This window comes from Schistocerca cancellata, chromosome 9 (genome assembly GCF_023864275.1).
Source record: "Schistocerca cancellata isolate TAMUIC-IGC-003103 chromosome 9, iqSchCanc2.1, whole genome shotgun sequence".
In the NCBI taxonomy this organism is placed as follows: domain Eukaryota; kingdom Metazoa; phylum Arthropoda; class Insecta; order Orthoptera; family Acrididae; genus Schistocerca; species Schistocerca cancellata.
Window position 1 is genome coordinate 212,621,546 of NC_064634.1, and position 21,682 is coordinate 212,643,227.

At 43.6% G+C, this 21,682-nt stretch overlaps 1 protein-coding gene across 1 annotated transcript; it reads left to right on the plus strand.

Moving 5' to 3' along the window:
* The first annotated feature begins 5,939 nt into the window (after positions 1-5,939).
* LOC126100247 (endocuticle structural glycoprotein ABD-4-like) lies at positions 5,940-20,304 on the plus strand. The gene is made up of 3 exons (XM_049910829.1): positions 5,940-6,058; positions 11,030-11,163; positions 18,554-20,304. The coding sequence occupies exons 1-3, from the start codon at positions 6,044-6,046 to the stop codon at positions 18,864-18,866; spliced, it is 462 nt and encodes a 153-aa protein (XP_049766786.1). The 5' UTR covers positions 5,940-6,043; the 3' UTR covers positions 18,867-20,304.
* The last annotated feature ends 1,378 nt before the right edge of the window (positions 20,305-21,682 follow it).

A 21,682-nucleotide genomic window follows, 5' to 3' on the forward strand; every position in this document is an offset into this window, starting at 1 on the left:
GAACCTGCGACCGTAGCGGTCTCGTGGTTCCAGGCTGTAGCGCCTAGAACCGCACGGCCACTCCAGCCGGCGAAGAGACTTAGTCTTGGTCTTAGTTTGCCACTTGACCTGAGGCTTTCACCCCACATTTGGCTCTAGAGTCGAAGTCTGAAAGGTTAACTTCGAATGCAATACATAACTCCCTGCAGGTCTTCGCGGCAAATCAGGCCTTTATACTGTAACGGCATTCCGTGCGCTATCCCTCCCTTTCCGGGTAACGCTCGACCGGGACGATCACTCTTCTCATCTCTGACTCAGTAAGTATCAGTATGCCGCTGAAGCTATCCAAATATCAGATCTCACTGGTAGTTGTATGACTTCTCAATTACATTCTTGTACTTTCAATCACTTATAGACTTCCGAGATGGAAAATCTCCACTCTCTGTTAAATAAGGTGTTCCCTGAAAGGCAGTTCATTGCAAGTATAGCTTTCTGTCTTTCTAATTACCAGACTCTCGACTGGTGTGACATTGTACTTCATCGCTCTACGTGCTGCGGCAATCTTCTTATTTCCACAGGGGTTCTTCCTTTGTCCCCTGTTATCATTCTGCCCATCCTCGTTATTGCTGCTTCCACAGTCAGCTTAACTAGCAAAGTATAGCTCCTCATTCTTTCCATCAACATCTCGCAAAATTTGGTAAAGAATTCTTGTGTTCCTTTCTCACTTACGTTGTGTTGCACAATATCTCAAATTCTTGCATCTACTCCCACAGTTCTCGCAACTATGGGAGTGAATTTCAGTCGCTGAAGAACTTTCGTAAGTGGGATTTTGATGGAATAAATTTCTATGTAATATCATCTTAAACCTGTGCCCAGCGTATCAAAGATTGACAGCATGTGACTTCGTTTACACTGACTCGTACAACTGCAGAAGGCTAAGTGCTGGCGATGCGTCTCTCTCGTGACAATCAATACGTCACAATGTTCTAGTAGCATTTATGGAAGGTAGATGCTCAAAACCCGTTGACGTAAAACCCACAAATGGTGAAAAAAGATACAACTATACCAGGGAAACGAAAGGGAAGTGAACAAATACAACTAACAACGCGAAGTAAAAGTTAACCTGTTCCATACTTGCTTATTACCAATTCTTCTCGCTGACGATTCTTCAATTCATTGTCTTACCTCACCGTTTTGAAAGTCTCGGGTCAAGGTTTAATAATACAAACAGTACCGAAAATGAAACCTTCAGCACTTTTCATATCTGTCTGTATAGTGGTCATTGAAGTATTTTCCTGCGCCAATAGATTTTTCGTCTACTGTCTTTCTGTGAATGGGCATGTTTCTTTTGAATGAGTCTCTACTATTAAACGAAATGTTCCATAAAAGCACATATTAAGATATAAGGCAGAGTCAGAATTACGAGGCGCTTGAAAAATTATCTGCTCAGCGTTCCTCAGATGACATCAAAGATCCTTCTGAGAGTTCTTCTGGGCTAAGAATATTCTTAGTGAATGCGCACAGTTGCCGCAGAATATGATAACGTAGAATATAATTTAATTAAGCGTACGTAATGTAAACAAGCTTTCACTTTTCAATGAAATAACCGGCTGTTGTGGCCGAGCGGTTCTAGGCGCTTCAGTCCGGAACCGCGCTGCTGCTAAGGTCGCAGGTTCGAATCCTGCCTCGGCCATGGATGTCTGTGATGTCCTTAGGTTAGTTAGGTTTAAGTAGTTCTAAGTGTAGGGCACTAATGACTCCAGATGTTCAAATGGCTCTGAGCACTATGGGACTTAACATCTGAGGTCATCAGTCCCTTAGAACATAGAATTACTTAAACCTAACTAACCTAAGGACATCACACTCATCCATGCCCGCGGTAGGATTCGAACCTGCGACCGTAGCGGTCGCTCGGTGCCAGAGTGAATCTCCTAGAACCGCTCGGCCACACCGGCTGGCACCTCAGATGTTAAGTCCCATAGTGCTTAGAGTCATTTGAACCATTTTTCAGTGTAAGAGGCAATTCAGATTAATCGTTTTGAAGATGGCAGCACTCAGAGCCTAATTTCTGAACCTGTTACCTCAAAAAGAGTTTGCCACATATCTTCACTCCTAAGAGTTTAACGTGTTCGACTTCACTAGAACAAGAATTACATGCCACAAACTACAGTATATTTGTTTTATTGCTGCAGTTAAAGGTGGTCTCTGTTAGCCCCGGGGCAATTTTGTCCACTGCTCTACTTGCGAAATAATTTAAGGTGCATTCTACATACGTTCGAAACCAGACGGGACGTAGCAAGTTACCACAGGTTAAGATTTATCCCCATTCCATTCACATTTGGCACATTCGGAGAATGACAGTTTTCACCTCTCTGTGCGTGCTGTAATTAGGCTACAATTATTTTCATCGTCACTACCGGACCGATATGTAAGGGGCTTAGTACTGGCACTTTATATATTTTAAGTATGTTTTTGTCGGTTAATTGATACAATCTTCAAGACTTAGCCAGTTCATACTTTTCAACACATCTGTGGCGCACTGTAGTAAGTCATGCAAACCTAGTACCTTTCTCGTTGCCCTTCTTCGTACTCTTATATTTCCTGTTAATATGATTTGATCTGGGCCCCACAGGCTTCAGCAATTTGACGCCCAAGTGATTTTTCCTTATAGAGAGAGAGTAGCTCAGTATGTGACTTTACCCAGATACGTATTTATTTCCATAATTTATTAGTTCACCTCCTCCTTCCCCTTCTCCCTATCCATCTCCTCTTCTCTGTCTATCCATCTCTTACCTCCTCCATCTATCAAGCTTCGTCTGTCCATCTGTTCCTCCAACAACCTTCTCTTCCGCTTTCTCCTCCTCACTCCCTCTTAGTACATCTCTTCCCATCTCTTTTTGTCCATCTCCTTCTGCCCCTCGCTATACCTCCTGCTCCCCCTCTTTTCCTCTTTTGTTTGTCCACCTCCTTCTCGTCTCTCAATCTCTTTCTCTTCCCTCTCTCTCTTCATCTCTTCCTTTCCTTTGTCCATCTCGCTCTTTCTGTCTGTCTCCATTCTCTGTCCATCTCCTCCTCTCCCCTCTCCTTTCCCATCACCTCCTCTTCCCCTCCATTTCCCGCACCCCTTATCTCTGTTCATCTCCTCGTCCCCCTGTCTATCTCCATTTCCACCTTACGCCTCTCTGTCCGTCCATGTTCTCCTACCCTTTCTCTCTTCACATAATCACCGTCACCATTATCACCGTTACCCGAATAGTATGTGGTATGCGTAACAAGTTAAGTTGATATCAATCCAGAGATTTAGGGGGAATTTTTTACCTTTGGCTCTGCATGCACATGTCACGTATATTCCAAACATATTTAACATGTTTCCCACATATTTGTACACATAATCCACAAGTACATCTAGTGAATTTCGCCTTGCAGCTTCTTTTTCCTGCAGCTCACAGTATATAAGGTCGTATCTCCTGAACGATGTGTCGTACAATCGTATAATTTTGTAGGTAAAGTCAGCGAAATCGAATCATATAGTTTAAACATCGTTCACTAATGAGACTAATATAGTAATACATAACACACAATCTCTGGATACTAGTAAATTGTTGGAACAAGGTCGTGATTCATACACCTAAGTATGATGTCGTTTCAACGATTTAGAAATGTCCAAAGGGTGTATGTTGCGTATTATTATATTATTGGCGGACTGAATCGTTGGAACAACTTTTAAATTCCATGTATTGAGTTATTTTGACGAATTCGTGAGTTGCAGCTTGTATGGAATCAGATTAAAGTTGATCACTACGAGAAGTCTAAGGGTAGGGAATCTATCTAGGACGCAAAATTACGCTTTACGGATGGAGCAAGGAGGATATCAGGAATAGAACAGTACAGGCAAAGAGGGCATTGCTCGCAAAACTAGTATTTCAGTATAAAACATTGGCGTTCATTTGAGGAAGAAATTTCTGTAACTGTACGCTTGGAGTACAGGATTTCAGGATTGTATAGCAGTGCGTCACTGACTATGTAAAAACCGGAAAATAAGACACAAAGTGTATCTGCAGAGTAATCTCGCATAATGTCTGTCCAACATGTGTGGTGTATGCTTTATCACTTCTGCCGCAGCTATGATCTATAGAACAAGATCTTCCTCTGATTGGACAGAGGTCTCGTAAACCAGACTCTTTATGTGGCCCCATAAGAAAAAATGCAAAGGGTTTAGATCCGGGAATCTTGGTAGCCAAGCATGCTGTCCACCTCGACCGATCACCTATTCCTGTAGACTACGTTGAGATGGTTTTGGACGCGAACTGCCAAATATACTGCCGCGCCATCATACTGGAACCACAACTTGGGCCGAATGTCCAATGGCACATCTTCCAAGAACTCGTTGCAGGAATTTAAAGTACATGTCGTCACCCATTAGATGGAGAGGAAGGCTGTGCGGCCCAATCACACGACCGTCGCAAAAACACGCCCATACACTTATGCCGAAGGCGTTGCTTTGGGATTTTCTTGACCCCAATTTGGGTATTTCGACCGTTCAAAACACCTTCCCTGTTCAAGCGCGCTTCATCGGTGAACAAAATTCGTCTTGCAAACTGAGGAAAATCCACGTAGCCGTGTAAAAACTAAGAACAGAAATTGACACGTGGCACAAAATCCGCCGCGAGCGTGGCGTATACCTCCTGAGGGTAATATTGGTGAAATTTCTGTTCATGCGGAACCCACCAGACGAGCGAAATACAAGCAAGTCGATGGATTTTCTTCAGCCTGATAAAGCACTACCCCTTCCCACATGGCAGTGGGCCGCCTTCTTGGAGCACCCCAGTTTGCTCTATCGGTTGTGAATTTCCCACTTTCCCGCAGGCGTTGCTCTATTGTGGCAAACATGGGATGAGATAAGCACAAAATTTAGAAAGCACTCTGACGCTGAGCTTCTCTTACACTATGGCGAGCTTCAAGTTAAATTAACAATATTTGGTGTACTTCGACGTCCTGTTACCGCAGTGCTAGTCACCGCAATGTCAACTGACGCATCACCAGGAAGCATGAAAACAAGGCAGACGGAGACGGAGGATATCACGTGTCATCGCGTCATCGTACCAATCATGACTGTGGGTAGCCCACCATAACATGCAAACTCCACAAGAAACATCTAAAGAGCGACTGGCCCTGAGCACTTTGGGACTACATCTGAGGCCATCAGTCCCTAGAACTTAGAACAACTTAAACCTAACTAAACTAAGGACATCACACATATCCTGAGGCAGGATTCGAACCTGTGACCGTAGCGGTCGCGCGGTTCCAGACTAAGTGCCTACAACCGCTCGGTCATAGCGGCCGGCACGAGCGACTAAATAGCTCTTGTTTTCCTTGTAGCACGGAAACGAAGTGTTTCAGGACATGGATCCCCATATAAAACTTGCCCCTTCCATAACCTCTAGAAGTCTGTAACATGAATTTGTGAAACACCTTGTATAGCCAACAAATAATAGAGGGAATTGCGTGTAAGTGCAGCTCTGAGACGAATTCGTTAATGCAGGAGAGTAAGCCGCATTAAATCACTCAGATACCGCAACAAAATTATCTACACAGATCCGTAACTGATGAACTCTGCCTGATGATCGTTGGTAAATGTGAAAACACAGCTCGAACAGAGATTTTAATAGCAGCTAACAGCGGGACGATAGGATTTTCGAAAAGAACTTTTCTTCGGCTTTACTTCTGGATCACCGGTGCTTAGCAGGGCACGCGATGAAAGGCTGATAAGAGCAGTGTGTTCTGTAATAAGAGAGGCGAGCAGTGGACTAATTGTGAGGTGTCAGGAAGCGGGGCTGGTGGCGGCGGCGGCCCGCCCCCGGTGGCGGCCGCGGGATGACCTTTGGGTGCCTCGTCTTCTCTCCGCTCCTCACACACACGCTGCACGCACTCACCTGAGACGCGACGGGTGGGGTGGCCGCGCCGCCGGTATAAATAGCGGTCTGCGACGGAGCACGCCATCCTCTGCGCAGACCCGGGCAGCAGACCACCACCAACGACTCCTCCTCCACCAGCGACAGTCAGCATGCTGTTCTCTCAGGTAGGCACTGGACACTTGCTCAGCTACTTGCCTCGGTGCATGTTTCAAAAGTTGTCTAGGGTGATACAAGTATAATCTCTGTTGCGACGGGACCAAGTGTCCAATTCATTGACACTAGTTTCAATTACTCTTCCAAAAATTTCCTTTAATATTTTGTGGTAGTACTCAACTTTCTGGAGTTGGAGGCAGTTTATCATCGTTCGTTCAGTCGAGAATTAATGGTTAATGCTCTAGAACACGTTATGAGGGAACCATCAGCCAAATGATATTATATATGTAGCTGATATATCTAATTGGCCATTTGACATTATGGTAGTGCGTTAAATTTATACTAGGCACCTAGCTTGCGACTTTACATTAATATTATTCTTCAAATCCTGCGTGGTGTATTTCCCAGAAAAATATTTTAAGAAGCTGAGAATTACGGGAATTCCAGAGCACGTACTTTCGTATCTGAATGTGCATTTCAATCAGTCTGTATCTAGCCTCAAGCGTAGCAGCAGACTGTATGATGTGCCATTTTTGCAGATAACAACAGAATGGCACTGCATAGAGCTTACAATAAAATGTTAATGCTTACGGTCTTAAGGCATTTGAAATACTATTAAATTACCCGAAAATTTAAATAAAATGTATGTAATGGTAATTCTGCATATATATATATATATATATATATATATATATATATATATGGATGCTGTAGCTTAGTGGTGGTGGGGGGGGGGGGTGCGGGGTATGTATTCGTAGGGACGGTAACAATGAGAAATCAGATAAAATCTTTATTAAATTTTTGGCAGTGGAAAAAGTATGCTACACATTTTGTCTATTTCTTTAAGTTTTCGTCAACGTTAGAAATATACTCCCAGAAGCGGAAAAGAAAATGGAAGAATTTGAGATGTCGTGCGATGCAACTATGTTGAAAATTTGGGGATTGGTAAGGTAATAATTGAAGAGCTTCTCTTCATAACTAGCAAGGAAGAGCAAATATGGAGGACACTGAGAAGAAGGGACAGGACAATATGACATGCGTTGCACCATCATGGAATTATGTACTTGGTTCTAGAGGGACCTGTATGGGGTAAAAACTGCAGGTGAAGACTGGGATTGCAATATATCCAACAAGTAACTGAGGACGTAGGCTAGAAGTGCTGCTCAAAGCCGGCCGTTGTGGCCGAGCAGTTTTAGGCGCTACAGTCTAGAACCGCGCGACCGCTACGGTCGCAGGTTCGAATCCTGCGTCGGTCATGGATGTGTGTGATGTCCTTAGGCCAGTTAGGTTTAAGTAGTTCTAAGTTCTAGGGGGCTGATGACTTAAGCAGTCAAGCCCCATAGAGCCATTTGAACCATTTTTGCTGCTCAAATATCACTGATTTGCCACTGGGGAGAAATTCGTGGCACACAGCATCGAGCCAGACAGACTACTGCTCATCCTCCCCCTCACCTCTCCACCCACCACAAAAGAAATAGTTTTGCAGTAAGAAGGAACGGGGTTCTACCTTATCTACAAGATGGATTTCGTTTTTCTGTTTCTATTCAAGGAGCCTTTTTGTTTTAATTTCATTTGTGAGAACAGATAATGGTCACTGGAGCCACTGGTGGAAGGAACGTATTATTCTAGAGAGAAACCTCTTTCATTGTAGGTAAATCCGTCTTTTTTGCCTGTGCCAATAGTGTGTTTACAGTAAAACAGGTTTCAAGGTGTTCTCTGATCTTGTTTTAAATATTAGTTACGAGAAAGGAGACGGTGATAGTTTCTTGGAGGAAACAATCGTGAGTCTGTAGCAGGATTAAATGTTATTGGGAGCTCTGGAGTAGAGGGTACGATTCTGAGTTCTGAAAGAGTTTTGTCTACCAAGTTTGGGATCCCAGTACAATTGTTCTATGTCTATTTCTAAAATCTCGAATCTTACTCCATTTAAGATTTCATGTTGTACATTGTATTTGCTAAGTAATAAAGGTATTTAAACAACACTGGGAGACGTAAAGCACTTTGACTATCAATGTCTTAAGTACGTTGCGTCAATAACTGTCGGAATCCACCAAAGCGTGTATTATGTACATACGCTCCAATACGTGTTTCACTACTGCGGCATGAGGAATTAAGATAACTGAAACTCCTTGATATGAAAAACTGCACAAAGAACCAGCTATGTTATTGAACCTATGTAGCCATACTAGTGTTAGTAATTGCAACCGTCAGCACGAATGTATTGTTCTCTTGCATGCAGCTAACTTCTGTTGAAGACCACCAACAATTTTGAAATTAGACCTCGATATTCCGAGACATTTGTAACTCAACACAAGCCCCAAAGGCTTTTTTCGTAATAAGAGAGGAAGATGGAGAAGTAATGCGGTTATCTGTGGTTAACATCGAGTGGAAGCATCTTTTGAAGCAAGGTTTCACCGAGATTTCTACTACTCATATTCGGGTCATGTTCTTTTCCGCTGAAAACCTTAGAAAATTTCGTTAGTGCGATTTTCTCAGAATTTATTCCTGTAGAGACAGGGAAAATTTCAGAGCAAATGTTATTCCAGGTCGTATTTAACGCATTACAGCGAGGCCACCGATGGCGGAATGTATGGGGAAGGCCCCATCCCTGTAGAACGTAGAAAACGAAAAGAGAAAAAAAACGAGATTGCCTACGAGTCTTACGCCAGACAGTAGTTAGTGGAAAACTCTTGAGGTGGATGGAAGTCCTTCTCATTATATGCTGCAAACTAGTAGATACACAGATACGTGGTAATAATATGAAATCTTAGGTGTTGGACAGTAAGGGTCAGTGGCCCTTTCAAAAGGTGTGGCGTAATACGAGCGAGAGCAGACTGCCCTTGACAGAGCATTCTCCGGCAAGGTTGAGAGGCTTTCGCTTGGAGATCACGTCGGAAGATCCACCGCCGACGCACGACATTGGCACGGGTCGCGAATTTCTTATGGCTTTTACCGAGATGGGAGTCCCATCTGACCTTGGTGCACTGTATCCCTATCATCAGTCTTCGGACTCCTCCACACATTTGTTTCCTCTCCATTTCTGTGGAAACACCATTATCTCAGTCTGATCAGTTCACTTAGTTTCCATCATCTATATGTTCCGCCTTACGTCAAACACTTTGTTTCTTTGATGATTAACACCAGTGGTCGTGGTTCACTTCCGTACAATAGTGTGCAACAGACATGCAGTCTCCCAAATTCCTTTCCGGCCTTAAGTACCTTCCTAGCAAGAAATTTTCTCTGTGTCTTTTATATCCTGATTCTTATGGCCTCTATGCCTCGTCCGGCATACATCAATTTGTTTCTTAATATTTTCACCTTATTTACTTTGCTACTTAAATTTCAGTCTACATTATGATTTCAGCAATCTGTTCATTCCTTTTAATGAGTTCAATAATCCTTCCTCATTTTCTTTAAGGAAACATAGTCCTGGACTTACGTGAAATGAATTGGAAGTGAGGAGTAGAAAACTTTGCAGTCAAGAAACCATTGAAGGATATTTCGTGGAACACTGTTTCCTGTATCAACAATTGTGAGTTCTCAAGTAAAACAAAGAAAGAGCAGTCAGTTTCGCAGACTTTCCCCATGTAATCAAGACATTTCCACAAAATTTCCGTCCGTTCACGTTAATTCTAAGACGGGTTTAGTCATCTTTAGGTGAAAATTTGAAGAATAAACTTTCGTATTTCGTACGTATCAGAGAAAAATATCGATAGGATTGCCAATCGAAAGTAGTTCCGAGAAAAAGGGACTGTACACGTACGAGAGGCATAGACTGTAGTTTCAATACTCGACTAAAAGTTTCGAAACGTCACACGTTCTTGATAGTAAAATAGCTAGGCAGATCGTCAGGAGATCTAATTCATTCCTCATACTTAACATGTATCGTGACAATTACAACTTCGAAATGTTAACACGATGCGTCTGTTTGTTCGAGTAGCCTCAGCAACATTGGCTTTAACACGCAGTGAATGAACTCAGTACGTTGTCCTCGGAGGTGAGGGTATCATCTGGAGTGCCCCAGGGAAGTGTGGTGGGTCCGCTGTTGTTTCCTATCTACATAAATTATATTTTGGATAGGGTGGATACCAATGTGCGGCTGTTTGCTGATGACGCTGTGGTGTACGGGTAGGTGTCGTCGTTGAGTGACTGTAGGAGGATACAAGATGACTTGGACAGGATTTGTGATTGGTGTAAAGAATGGCAGCTAACTCTAAATGTAGATAAATGTAACTTAATGCAGATGAATAGGAAAAAGAATCCCGTAATGTTTGAATACTCCATTAGTAGTGTAGCGCTTGACACAGTCACGCCGATTAAATATTTGGGCGTAACACTGCAGAGCGATATGAAGTGGGACAAGCATGTAATGGCGGTTGTGGGGAAGGCGGATAGTCGTCTTCGATTCATTGGTAAAATTTTGGGTAGGTGTGATTCATCTGTAAAGGAGACCGCTTATAAAACACTAATACGGCCTATTCTTGAGTACTGCTCGAGCGTTTGGGATCCCTATCAGGTCGGATTGAGGGAGGACATAGAAGCAATTCAGAGGCGGGCTGCTAGATTTGTTACTGGTAGGTTTCATCATCACGCGAGTGTTACGGAAATGCTTCAGGAACTCGGGTGGGAGTCTCTTGAGGAAAGGAGGCGTTCTTTTCGTGAATCGCTACTGAGGAAATTTAGAGAACCAGCATTCGAGGCTGACAGCAGTATAATTTTACTGCCGCCAACTTACATTTCGCGGAAAGACCACAAAGATAAGAGAGATTAGGGCTCGTACAGAGGCATATAGGCAGTCATTTTTCCCTGCTTCTGTTTGGGAGTGGAACAGCGAGAGAAGATGGTAGTTGTGGTACGAGGTACCTTCCGCCAAGCACCGTATGGTGGATTGCGGAGTATGTATGTAGATGAAATCGAAGTTTCACGTATAATGCCAGGAAGAATGGCAGATTTCAGGATCCGTGTCTGCCCTTTTGTTCCAGATCGTCGCCGTGTCTCTGGTCTGCCTGACGGCAGCGGCACCTCAGTTCCGCCAGGCACCAGGCGCACCAAACGAGCCCATCCCCATACTGAGCCAGGAGCAGGAGGTCAACTTCGATGGCTCCTACAAATACAGGTGAGTCGCAATGGAAGGCAGAACCAACTGCCATACACTGTAACCATAGATCAACAATATCTGGAAATCCACTGGATGGCGCTAAACGGAACTTGATTTGTCATAATGGTCCGTAATACATTGACACTGTATGAAGTGAGTGAGCGGAAAAATGGCTGATCAGAAAAAATATTTGCAGGTTTACTGGAGGAACTTGTAAGCATCACATTTCACACTTGCCTAGTCTGTTTCTGTTCTTCGATTTACACTATATGGCAGGCCACTGTGGATGAGCGGTTCTAAGCGCTTCAGTCCGGAACCGCGCTGCCGCTACGGTCGCAGGTTCGGATCCTGACTCGGGCATGGATGTGTGTGAAGTCCTTAGGTTAGTTAGGTTTAAGTAGTTCTGTCTAGGGGACTGATGACCTCAGATATTAAGTCCCATAGCACTTAGAGCCTTTTGAACCATTTTACACTAGCATGTCTTCTAACAATATTTTGTTATCGACTCCTATTGACGATTTAGTTAAGCAAATTTTAGTTGAGATGAATCTTTCACAACTGTCAATCATTTTAAAACACCGAGTCTGGGAAGCTAGAAATGTAGTTCTTGGATTATAGAAATAATTTTTACACGAATCATAAACAAGAACAAGGATTTTCTAATATTTTAATTCCGGAGAACCCGACTCCTTAGCCGAGGCCGCTAACGCATGGCTATGTGATGACGGTTGACTGGAACGTAATGCGGTTCGGATGCTGTCGGCGCGAAAGTTTTCACTGCCAGTTTTTGGCAAGCAAGGGGAAGAGACGTGGTGGAGTAACTTTCCTGATCGCCAGTCTTAACACAAATATTGCGGATTATGTTCCAAACCCCTCTGCAGTCTCTCAAGGAGTGATGGCATGTGGCACTTGATGGTAAACCGTCCGTGTACACTAAGTTTTATTGAGCCTAAACTGCAACGGTAGTGTTTTCCCTCAATGGAAACCTGAGTTACACATTTGTCAACGTTTGAGTCTTTCACCGTGCGCAAATGCTGCCAACTGTTGGGGCATCGCTACGAAAATATGAGCAAGTAAATGGAGCGCTGTACAGTAGCTCGTGATCACCGTCCGCAGCTAGCTTCCCGAGCACGGAGTCCCGGGTTCGATACCCGGCGGGGTCAGGGAGTTTCACCTGCATCGAGATCACTGGGCGTCTGTGTTGTCCTCATCATTTCATCACCATTCATGAAAGAAGCGAGACTGGACTGAGCAAAGGTTGGCAATTAGTACGGGTGCTGATAACCTCGCAGTTGAGCTCCCCACAGTCCAAACATTATCATCATCATCATCGTGACCACCAGAATACACTGCATTGGTTGGTTCGCTATGTTTCACTACGTAATGGAATTTTGTTACCTTGCATGGCAATTACTGAATGATCATTTTATATATTACAGTAGAGTATTTCATAATTAGTTATTTTAGTCCATAAAATGTAGCCAAGTGTGCTATGGAAACTTGAAGCACGAGTACGCATTCTTGTATAAATCTTGCATCTAAAGCAATTAAAAATATCCTAAGAAAGGAAATTTTTCCCTCCTCCAGAAAAAATACAAGGCTCAAAGGGTAAAACTCGACGGCTCGCTTGATGCTTTTCGAGAGGAGCAGGTTATGTATCGGCATCGGGTTTTACCCTCTCACTTCCCTTCATTCATTACAGAAATACCTACTCCCATGTTAGTGTCATGCAGGCAGCCGTTACAGATTTCTGCTCGACACAGACACACACTTGCCACTTCGTAACAGGCTATAGGATGGCAACAGAAAACCACCTCCACTAGGACCTTGCTTAGATCGGCGATGCAGGATTCCTGCATCTCCTCTCCTAGCTTTTCCTCAGTATGGATCTACTTTGACTATAATTCTCCATACTGTGAGAGTTTGTCTATGTTGCCAGCGAAACTCATAACAGATTTGAGTCTATAGTGTTTTTCCGATTACATAACCGCCTAATACGTATGTAAATCGGTACGCTCGTGTTAGCTTCGTACAGCCTTTGGCGGTCAAAACAGACCATGCATCTTCCCATCAACTTGGGACAGCCCGTTACGTAATCTAGGCTCACAGCATCAAGGCTAGCAGCACCTCTGCGTAATCACTTCCCAGAGGGCGATTAGGCACGTGAGACACATTAAATCATGCGAGGGAAAGCAGAGGAGCAGGTAGAGATAAGTCTCGTAAGAATAACGACGCAGCTCTGTTGTTGAGGTACAAGACAGGCGTGCCAGTACCGAAGCTACGGCAGACACTGAGTGAACTACTGTGAGCTGAAGTTCAGCAGTTAATCAGAAATGGCTAAGGACGTTCTGAGTGTTGGTTACGGCATTACACTAAGGGTCACGCAGAGTGTTACTGCCCATACCTTGTAGCAAGTGACCGGTTACCAAAAAAAAAAAAAAAAAAAAAAAAAAAAATTCAGGCAAAACAATCACTGTCTTCGTTTAACTGAAACAATTTTTTATTATTCAGCCGTATGATTATGTTTTTGTCACTAAAGATCATTAGTTTCCTGTTCTTTTGATGCGTCCTGTCAAGGTTTGCTGAGCTGTTCACGAATATCTTCATCTCGTAATGGCCATTGCACACTACGTCCGCAATTATTTGTAGTACACATTCCAGTTTCCGGGTTTCTATACAACACTGGCCCTCTGCACATATCTCTGGTACCAGTAACATTATTATTTGATGCCTTACCTCGTATCATGTCATTCTGTACTATTAGTGTTTCTCACGTAATCCCTTGCTCACGTATTCTATGATAAATGTACTCAAAATCTTCAATTCTCTTGTTTTCCACTATGGGCACCGTCCGTGGTTACATCTGAACTCTACTGTCACTGAAACATCTGATACAGCACAGTAAGCTCCACGGCTCTAATTACATCTTTTACTCTGATTTTTAGCAATATCCATACTAAGAGTACTGTAATTTACCTCGTTTGGAAACAATGGTAATTTTGTTGTGCACTGAATACATGCATTTGATGTACGTAGTGAAATGTAAGTATTTTAAGGCGCGGCATAATTTGTGACTGCACAAACTGCCGCGTAATTTATTCAGTAGTTGATGCTGTGAGAAAAGGCAGGAAGAGAGATTAGCGTTAAGCATTGCAACGTAATCAAAATGTAGTGCTGGCTCAACTGTATGAAGATGATGTGAAAGAATCGGCCATTGTATTAACCAAATAATCCTGGTATCAGTGTGCATCTATGCTGGAAATTCGCTGGCAATGTAAAGTAAATGTGGCTTGTAGCACATCCGATTCCATTACCCGATTTAAAAGATTGTAAGTACGCTTAAAACGGCCTATGAAAATCTGTCTCTTTGCACGACGTGGTGCGACGTGGTTTTTCCACTTAAGATAACTGAATACTTCAGGATTTTGTGGTTAGTCATCAGGCAGCGAAATAAATACTCTGTGTAATAGGCATTCTGTTGGATTTTCTGTTTCAACATGATATCGCTTGCTCTGCATAACGCTCAGAGTAGTAAACATAACGTTGCTCTTACAGAAGATCTGGAAGGCAAATGTATTAGCGGTATATGCCGCAGGTGTCATCAGTAATGAGAAATTCGAGGTTTAACGTACTAACAGGGTTGCGTCCATGTACCCTCAATTATGCTTTTATGTGACTTGCGAATTATTTCAGCTGACTGCTGCACTGGATCTAGCAATCACTGTGCGATATTGATCCAAGTGAGCTACAGCTGGATCAATAATGATTCCATTTTAGAGGAGCGTTTACATTCTGACCCTCATCCTGTTCTATGACTTGTAAAAGAAGATTAGACTGTTTATGAGGCACACGGCAAAATAATCAGTTAACAGGAGTAAGTGCAAGTATCAAAGATTAGACGAAAGAAGATTTATGTGTAAGGTCCCTTGACATCGCGGTCATTAGTGGCAGAGCACAAGCCTGGATCAGCCAGGGTTGTTTGGTTGGTTGGTCGGTTGGTTGTTTACTTTGGGAGAAGGGAGCAAACAGCTAGGCCATCGGTTCCATCGGATTAGGAAAGAATGGGCAGGGTAATCGGTTGTGCTCTTTCAAAGGAACCATCCTGGCATTTAACTGAAGCGATTTAGGGAAACCACGGAAAATCTAAGTCAGGGTGGCCGAACGCGGGTTTGAGCCATCGTCCTCCCACATGCGAGTGCAGTGTGCTAACCACTGCGCCACCGGGCTCGCTACCACCTTAAAGCCATAGTTGTCCCGTGTGGTTCGTCGAAGCCATTAAATTCACGAGACACGACCACCAACGACGTGAGCTACCGCCACTTTGCGGTCGCGAGGCGTCTGACGAGCTGTTGGCGACGCGGCTCCTGTGGTCACGCAACGCCGTGGCCGCACATTAGCGGCGCGTTAGGACGAAATGTCAGACCGGAGAGCGCGGGTGACCGACTGCTTTCCCTCGCCTGACCTCTGCCTCCGACAGCCACTCAACAGCCAGCCGCTGACCCACTGACGACGCCGGGGAACGTAACGCACGTAAGGCTTGACTCACCGTGGACGGGTCCGTCCTGTATTACCGTACAAGTCCTCCTTTCTGAGGACATTGCGTAACGTACCAATGTCGTCTTTTACGCAGCCTCAAATGTACAACACGGTACTACAAGACGGCAAATTCGATACAGAAAGGAAAACTATAGTGTACGCTGACAAGAAAAGTATTATTCACTCCCTTATTAGAGCATAATCGTAGTTGTGAATGGTATACATGGTGTAGAACTGGAATCAGCTAAAACTATGTGTTCTGCCGTAGGCATGTCTTGTCAGGGGGAAGCCTCGTCAGAGAGGTCCACCGCATGAGCGTCTAGGGAAGTGATTCCAGTGGTAGTTTCCCGTTGCCTTCCAGTGATGATGATGACAACACAGCAAACAGCTGGGAATCGAACCCGGGCCCCATGGCGTGACAGACCAACACGCTGACCACTCAGCTATGGGGGTGGACAACTGGAATCAGACCACTGTGTGATCCAATGGTGAAGTAGCAGTAAGGGGCACAAGTGTGTAAGAGAGAAATGCTGGACGGGGCTATCGTGTTGGGATGTGACCACACCGTGAATGAGGTTTACCTGTTTTTGGTGCGTTAAAACGGGCAGTCCAACGTATCTACAAGTAATGGTTTTCCATTCGCAGCCTCGTAATACGGCGAACCGTGTGAATTCTGCCTTGTGAAAAACCATTACTCTTAGCCGCATTTAATGTTACACACATTCTGTGAGCCGCGCCGGGTAGCCGTGCGATCTAGGCCGCCTAGTCACGGTTCGCGCCGCTACCCCCGTCGGAGTTTTGAGTCCTCCCTCGGGCATGGGTTCTTCGCGTAGGTAGATTAAGTAGTGTGCAAGCCCAAGGACCGATGACCTCATCAGTTTGGTCCCATAGGAACTTACCATAAATTTTCATATTCAGTGGGCCAAAGAGCACAGAATGGGACATCAGCTGACGAGAGGTATGTAGTGTGATCGGATGAGCCACTAACCTGCCATTTCTCAAACTATGCGAAATGTAATGTTTACCGACAGCCCAGCGAGGTTACCTTCAGTGTATGGAGGGTATAACGCAGCGCGGAGGTGATTCTGTGATGTTTTAGGGGTTTATCGTACCATGAGATAGACCCATTTGAGCTAAAGGCGGCATGAACTAGGATTTTTGTTCCTTCCAGATAATAGGTGTTGCTTTTTCTTCTTCAGATTCGCGACGAGTATGCTATGGTCACTTCCAAGGTGACCCCACCCATGTTCGTAGTGCCGAGCTCATACGTTTCTGGTTTGACCTACACTCAGATATGATGTCGCACCTCGACTTGTCCGCTACATCATCCTAATATAATACCATAGAAAACGTCTGAAAGAACTCCAGACAGCTGGTTAAACTTAACAATCAATACCTCCACAATTTGGCAGTTCTGCGGGATATAATCGCCAACGAATAGCTTCAACTCGATGAGGTATTCCTGAAGAGACATGTGAACTCTCTTCCTCGCCGGATTTAGGTCATTATCTATGCTAGATTTTACACTACATTAGCGAGATGCTCCTGGGTGGAGAGGGGTTTTCTTATATTGATGAAATAGTCAGCTACGTGAATGGTTTACTGCAACTCTCCTCGATAGCCTATGTTGCGCAAATGTTTTCAACTCAGCATTACTGCACCCTTGACACGTTTGAGCCTGCTAAATGTATTCGAGTTTCTGTCTCCCTCTCTGCAATTTTTACCCATCACATCCATCTCCGTTTCCAAATTGTTTTGTGATAGCTCTCAATGTGCTACATCGAAAACTTTCAGTCAAAATGTGGAATAAAGCTCTTTTCCTCACAGTTTCATTCAGTACTTCTTTCCTGGTTACTCGAACTACCTGTCTACTCTTCAGCACTCTATATGTGTTACTCGTAATTTGGCGTAAAATAGGACAAGACGAAATGACGAATTTTTAGAAGTATGAACAATATTTTTGTCCCGTTCGTTTAAAGGAAAGATTGGAAGAGAGCTTTTAGTAGTCGCTCGTAAGGTCAGCTACGTTTAGTTCTTTAATTTTACACGTGGTATTCTAAAGGATGTAATTAAGTTAACCAAATTCAACCACTTGTTAATTAAATAGGGGAATAGTTTATATAATATAGTACAGAATTCTGGAAAGAGCTTGAAACCTGTCTAGCTCAAAGAAGATAAGCACGAGGGATTAAATGTGTTTGGGTAGCTATGCTGTTAGTACCGATAGGTTTATTGATGAAGATTTAATAGATAAGCAACTTTTACGGAAAATGCAAGGATCTGCCAGACTGTTTAAGAAGATCGCTAATACCTGGTACTTCATGTTCAGCTGTTTCCACGTAGCATTAGAAACTTTGTCTACAGAGGGCATTTCCAGACCGTTTGCTTTGGCGTTCTCCCTAGGCAGGGACTTTTTTTTAATTTATTTCCTCCTGAGTCGGTGTAAGTACTTTGGTTAGCCCTCCAGAGGGAATTTCTTGTTTGGAAACACAATGTCGGTCCATCTCCTTTTAAACAGACCGCACCTGCCAAAGAAGGAGATCCGTGTGCAATAACACTACTGTTTCATGTTTCTCCTCAGAGTTGCTTCTCATTGTTTCAGCCTTCCAGAGAGATTTTACTTTTTGGAAACAGGATGTCAATTCTTCTCCTTTTAATCAGACCGCACCTGCTAATGAATGAGGATCCGTGGTACAACAATACTAATGTCTCATGTCCTTCCTCACACTTTCTCCTCACAGTTTCAGCCCTTCCGAGTGATTTTATTGTTCGGTAACAGGGTGTTCGTTCGTTTCCTTTTAATCAGGCCGCGCCTGCCAAGAAGCAGGACCTCTGGTACGATAATATTAATGTTTCATGTTTCTCCTCACAGTTTCGAGACGGGCAATGGCATCGTCCAGGAGGAGCAGGGCTTCCTGAAGAACGCCGGCAACCCTGAGGCTGAAGCGCAGGTGGCGCAGGGGTCCGCGTCGTACACGTCGCCGGAGGGCGTGCAGATCCGGCTGGTGTACACGGCCGACGAGAACGGCTTCGTACCGCAGGGCGAGCACCTGCCCACGCCGCCTCCCATCCCTCCGGCGATCCAGCGCGCCCTCGAGTACCTCGCCACCCTCCCGCCTCAGCCCGACGAGCAGGGAGGGCAGCCACAGCCAGGAGTCTTCCGTGCCCCCGCGCGCCGATTCTAGGTCCAACCCCAATCCAGTCCCACCCCTCCGAAATATCGTGCGAGGCCGCGGTCTCCTACAGGCGATCATCCCTGTGCGGTGATCGGGGATTCATTTAACTGACCAATCAAACCACAGCAGTCGTAGTGGCGAACCGAAACTGAATGTCAGACCTGGGACTTTAAACTGAAATAGATGATACTGCGGTCTGCCACCCAGTTTCCTTGCGGCACTAAGTGTTGCGTACAGTTCACGTGTTTGTGACGAGTCGAAGGATTCCGCTTTAAACGGAGTGTCTCCAAATACGTAAAATGTAACGAGTTGCACAACGTTCGTCTGAGAATACTGATTCTGTTACATTCGACTGATCTAAATGCACTAAACTATACCGAAATTTCACGTAGTGTGAGGATTATCTGAAGAAGATATTAGAATGTAGTGTAAAGCCACGAGCAAAATGTAAGGACTTTACATCAAAGCGTAGACTATAGCTGTGAAAGCCAGAGGGTAGTGCTTGCTGATAACTAAATGGAGATGTGTCTTCTGAGGACCAAATCATACAGTAAAAACTGGTAGCACCGGGGTAGTACATTGATCTTTTAGATTAATTTGTCAGAATAAAGATACCCGCTTTCCAGTCAAAGCTAGCATCTGTCTTCGTAACATTCAGGCAAAATTACTTCACCTAAAAGGTAGTTTATTATTATAGAACAATATCTTTCAACTTGCTACAACTCCCGTGAATTCTTCGAACGTCCCAAGAGGTTTCTGAAGCGTTCGCATTGCAGTGAGATTCAAAATAATGTGCAGCACTAAATAGATGGATGTTAAAATCGTTCGATATGTATTAATATTAAGTGTTGATGCTAATAAACTTTCTTTAGTTTTATTTCGCCTACGGTATGTGACTAACACGCTCGTGAAGTAGGACATTTTTGCTAAGGGAGTAATTCTATGTGCCATATTAAAATATTGTAAGTGGACTTAAAAATCCATTACTCGATTTTTATTCGACAGGCTTTCTTGAGCCGATGGATGTTTCAACATCTCGTTTTTCCAGGCAATATGCCGATTTCCTCGGTAGAGCACAGATTCAGTTCAAGACTGATTAAATGTATGCGGATACAGTATAGATTAGTGGCTGTTTGCTGTTTAGAACATTAACGTGTCTTTACGAGTACGGTATTTATCGATACTAAAGCTTTACGTTAGAAGACGAATTATGTAAGATAAATGAAATACACGGTATTGTTGGAGTAACCTAGTTATAGATACAGCCGCGATCACCTGTAGAATTAACATACAACTGAAATTTCGGTAACTGAAAATTTTCCTCTTATGTTCGCTCACTACAGCTTTGAGATAATTCATTTACCTTTCTTATCTAAATAGTATGGTAAATAATTGTATTTTTGTTGTATTACCGACGAGATTTCTAAATAAATAATTTTATATAAAATTTCCTGTGTATTCCTTTTTCAAACTTATGTACCTTAATCGCTGAATTCCATTTACTGTACACAACTGACAAACACGATATTTGATTTTACGTTAAATAACCATGAAATACATTCGCAACATGAGAAATAGGTCTTCAAAAGTCCGAGTGAAATCTTTCCTCGCAAACTGAGGGCGGGAAGTGGGTTTCTGCAACTCTGTGCACCTTCGAACAATTTGTTTAACAGTATGTGCAAAATATTTCAGTCAGTGAGAAACAAAAGGAAATTTTATAGACCACTACTTGAAGAGAGTACAATTTGACACCAGAATGTGCAAAATAAGATGAGTCACAGCTGAAACTGTAAAGATTTGTTCAGATATCTACGTACTCGTGTTACACGAGAAATTTTCAGCTCCAGTCATCTGGAGACATAAGAATGACACTGAAAGAATTCATCACACAGAGTATGTGTATGTAAGAATAATTTTTACGTCAAATATTTTTTTGTATACTTCGTCATTGTTACTCTAACTTGCTCTCTCCCATCTCCTACTTCTCTAGTATCTTTCCTTCTTTCTCCGTCTCCCTAATCTCTCTACCAATATTATCTAAATACAGCAGTCAAGGAGGATATCACGGTTTGCCCCTGGGTTTCATACAGAAGAGAAGACGACATGCAACTATGAAACGTGCAAGCTTTGAGAAAAGCATTGAAACACACTAGAATACGAGCATTTAAACACACTGGAATACCTTCAAACACACTAGAATACATGGTGCAGCTGGCTGGTTGTTTATGAACGTGTGCGATGAGCAGTCGGTTCATCTTAGTTTGGCTTTTTGTTATTAGACGACGGTAGTGTTCACAGCAGACTGCGCTGTGTCATTAGGCTCGAAAAGCATCTATGTAAAACTGGACTGATAAATAGCACAGCTCTCTACAAAATTCCTGGCAGTTGGCGGTAAAAATCAGTTTTTACTGAACAGTTGCTGAGGTGGTGACTCACATATGTTAAATTATTAACAGCAACTGAGTTCGATTACAGAACGTAGATCCAATCTGAAACAGATGTATATATCAGCACAGTAATCGTTTCAAGGTGAGATTTGAATTCTCGATCGAAGACTTTTCCATAGTACCTAACAACGCTCCTCTCTGTCTCCCAGCTTCTCCAACCCTCCCCCCTCCCCCCCCCCTCCGACACCGACCTAGCGTCCTAGTTTTTCCAAGAACCTTTCATCTCTGGCTGAAAAATTTTTCACAAGTTTGCAAAAAGTGAGAGAGCTATTAGTATAATGAGGCTTTCACCGGTGCTTAATGCGTTAGCGGCTGCTCGCTTTGCGGGATGATGTTCACAAAATGTCAACGTGTTGTAATGTAGCACTGTAGTAATGT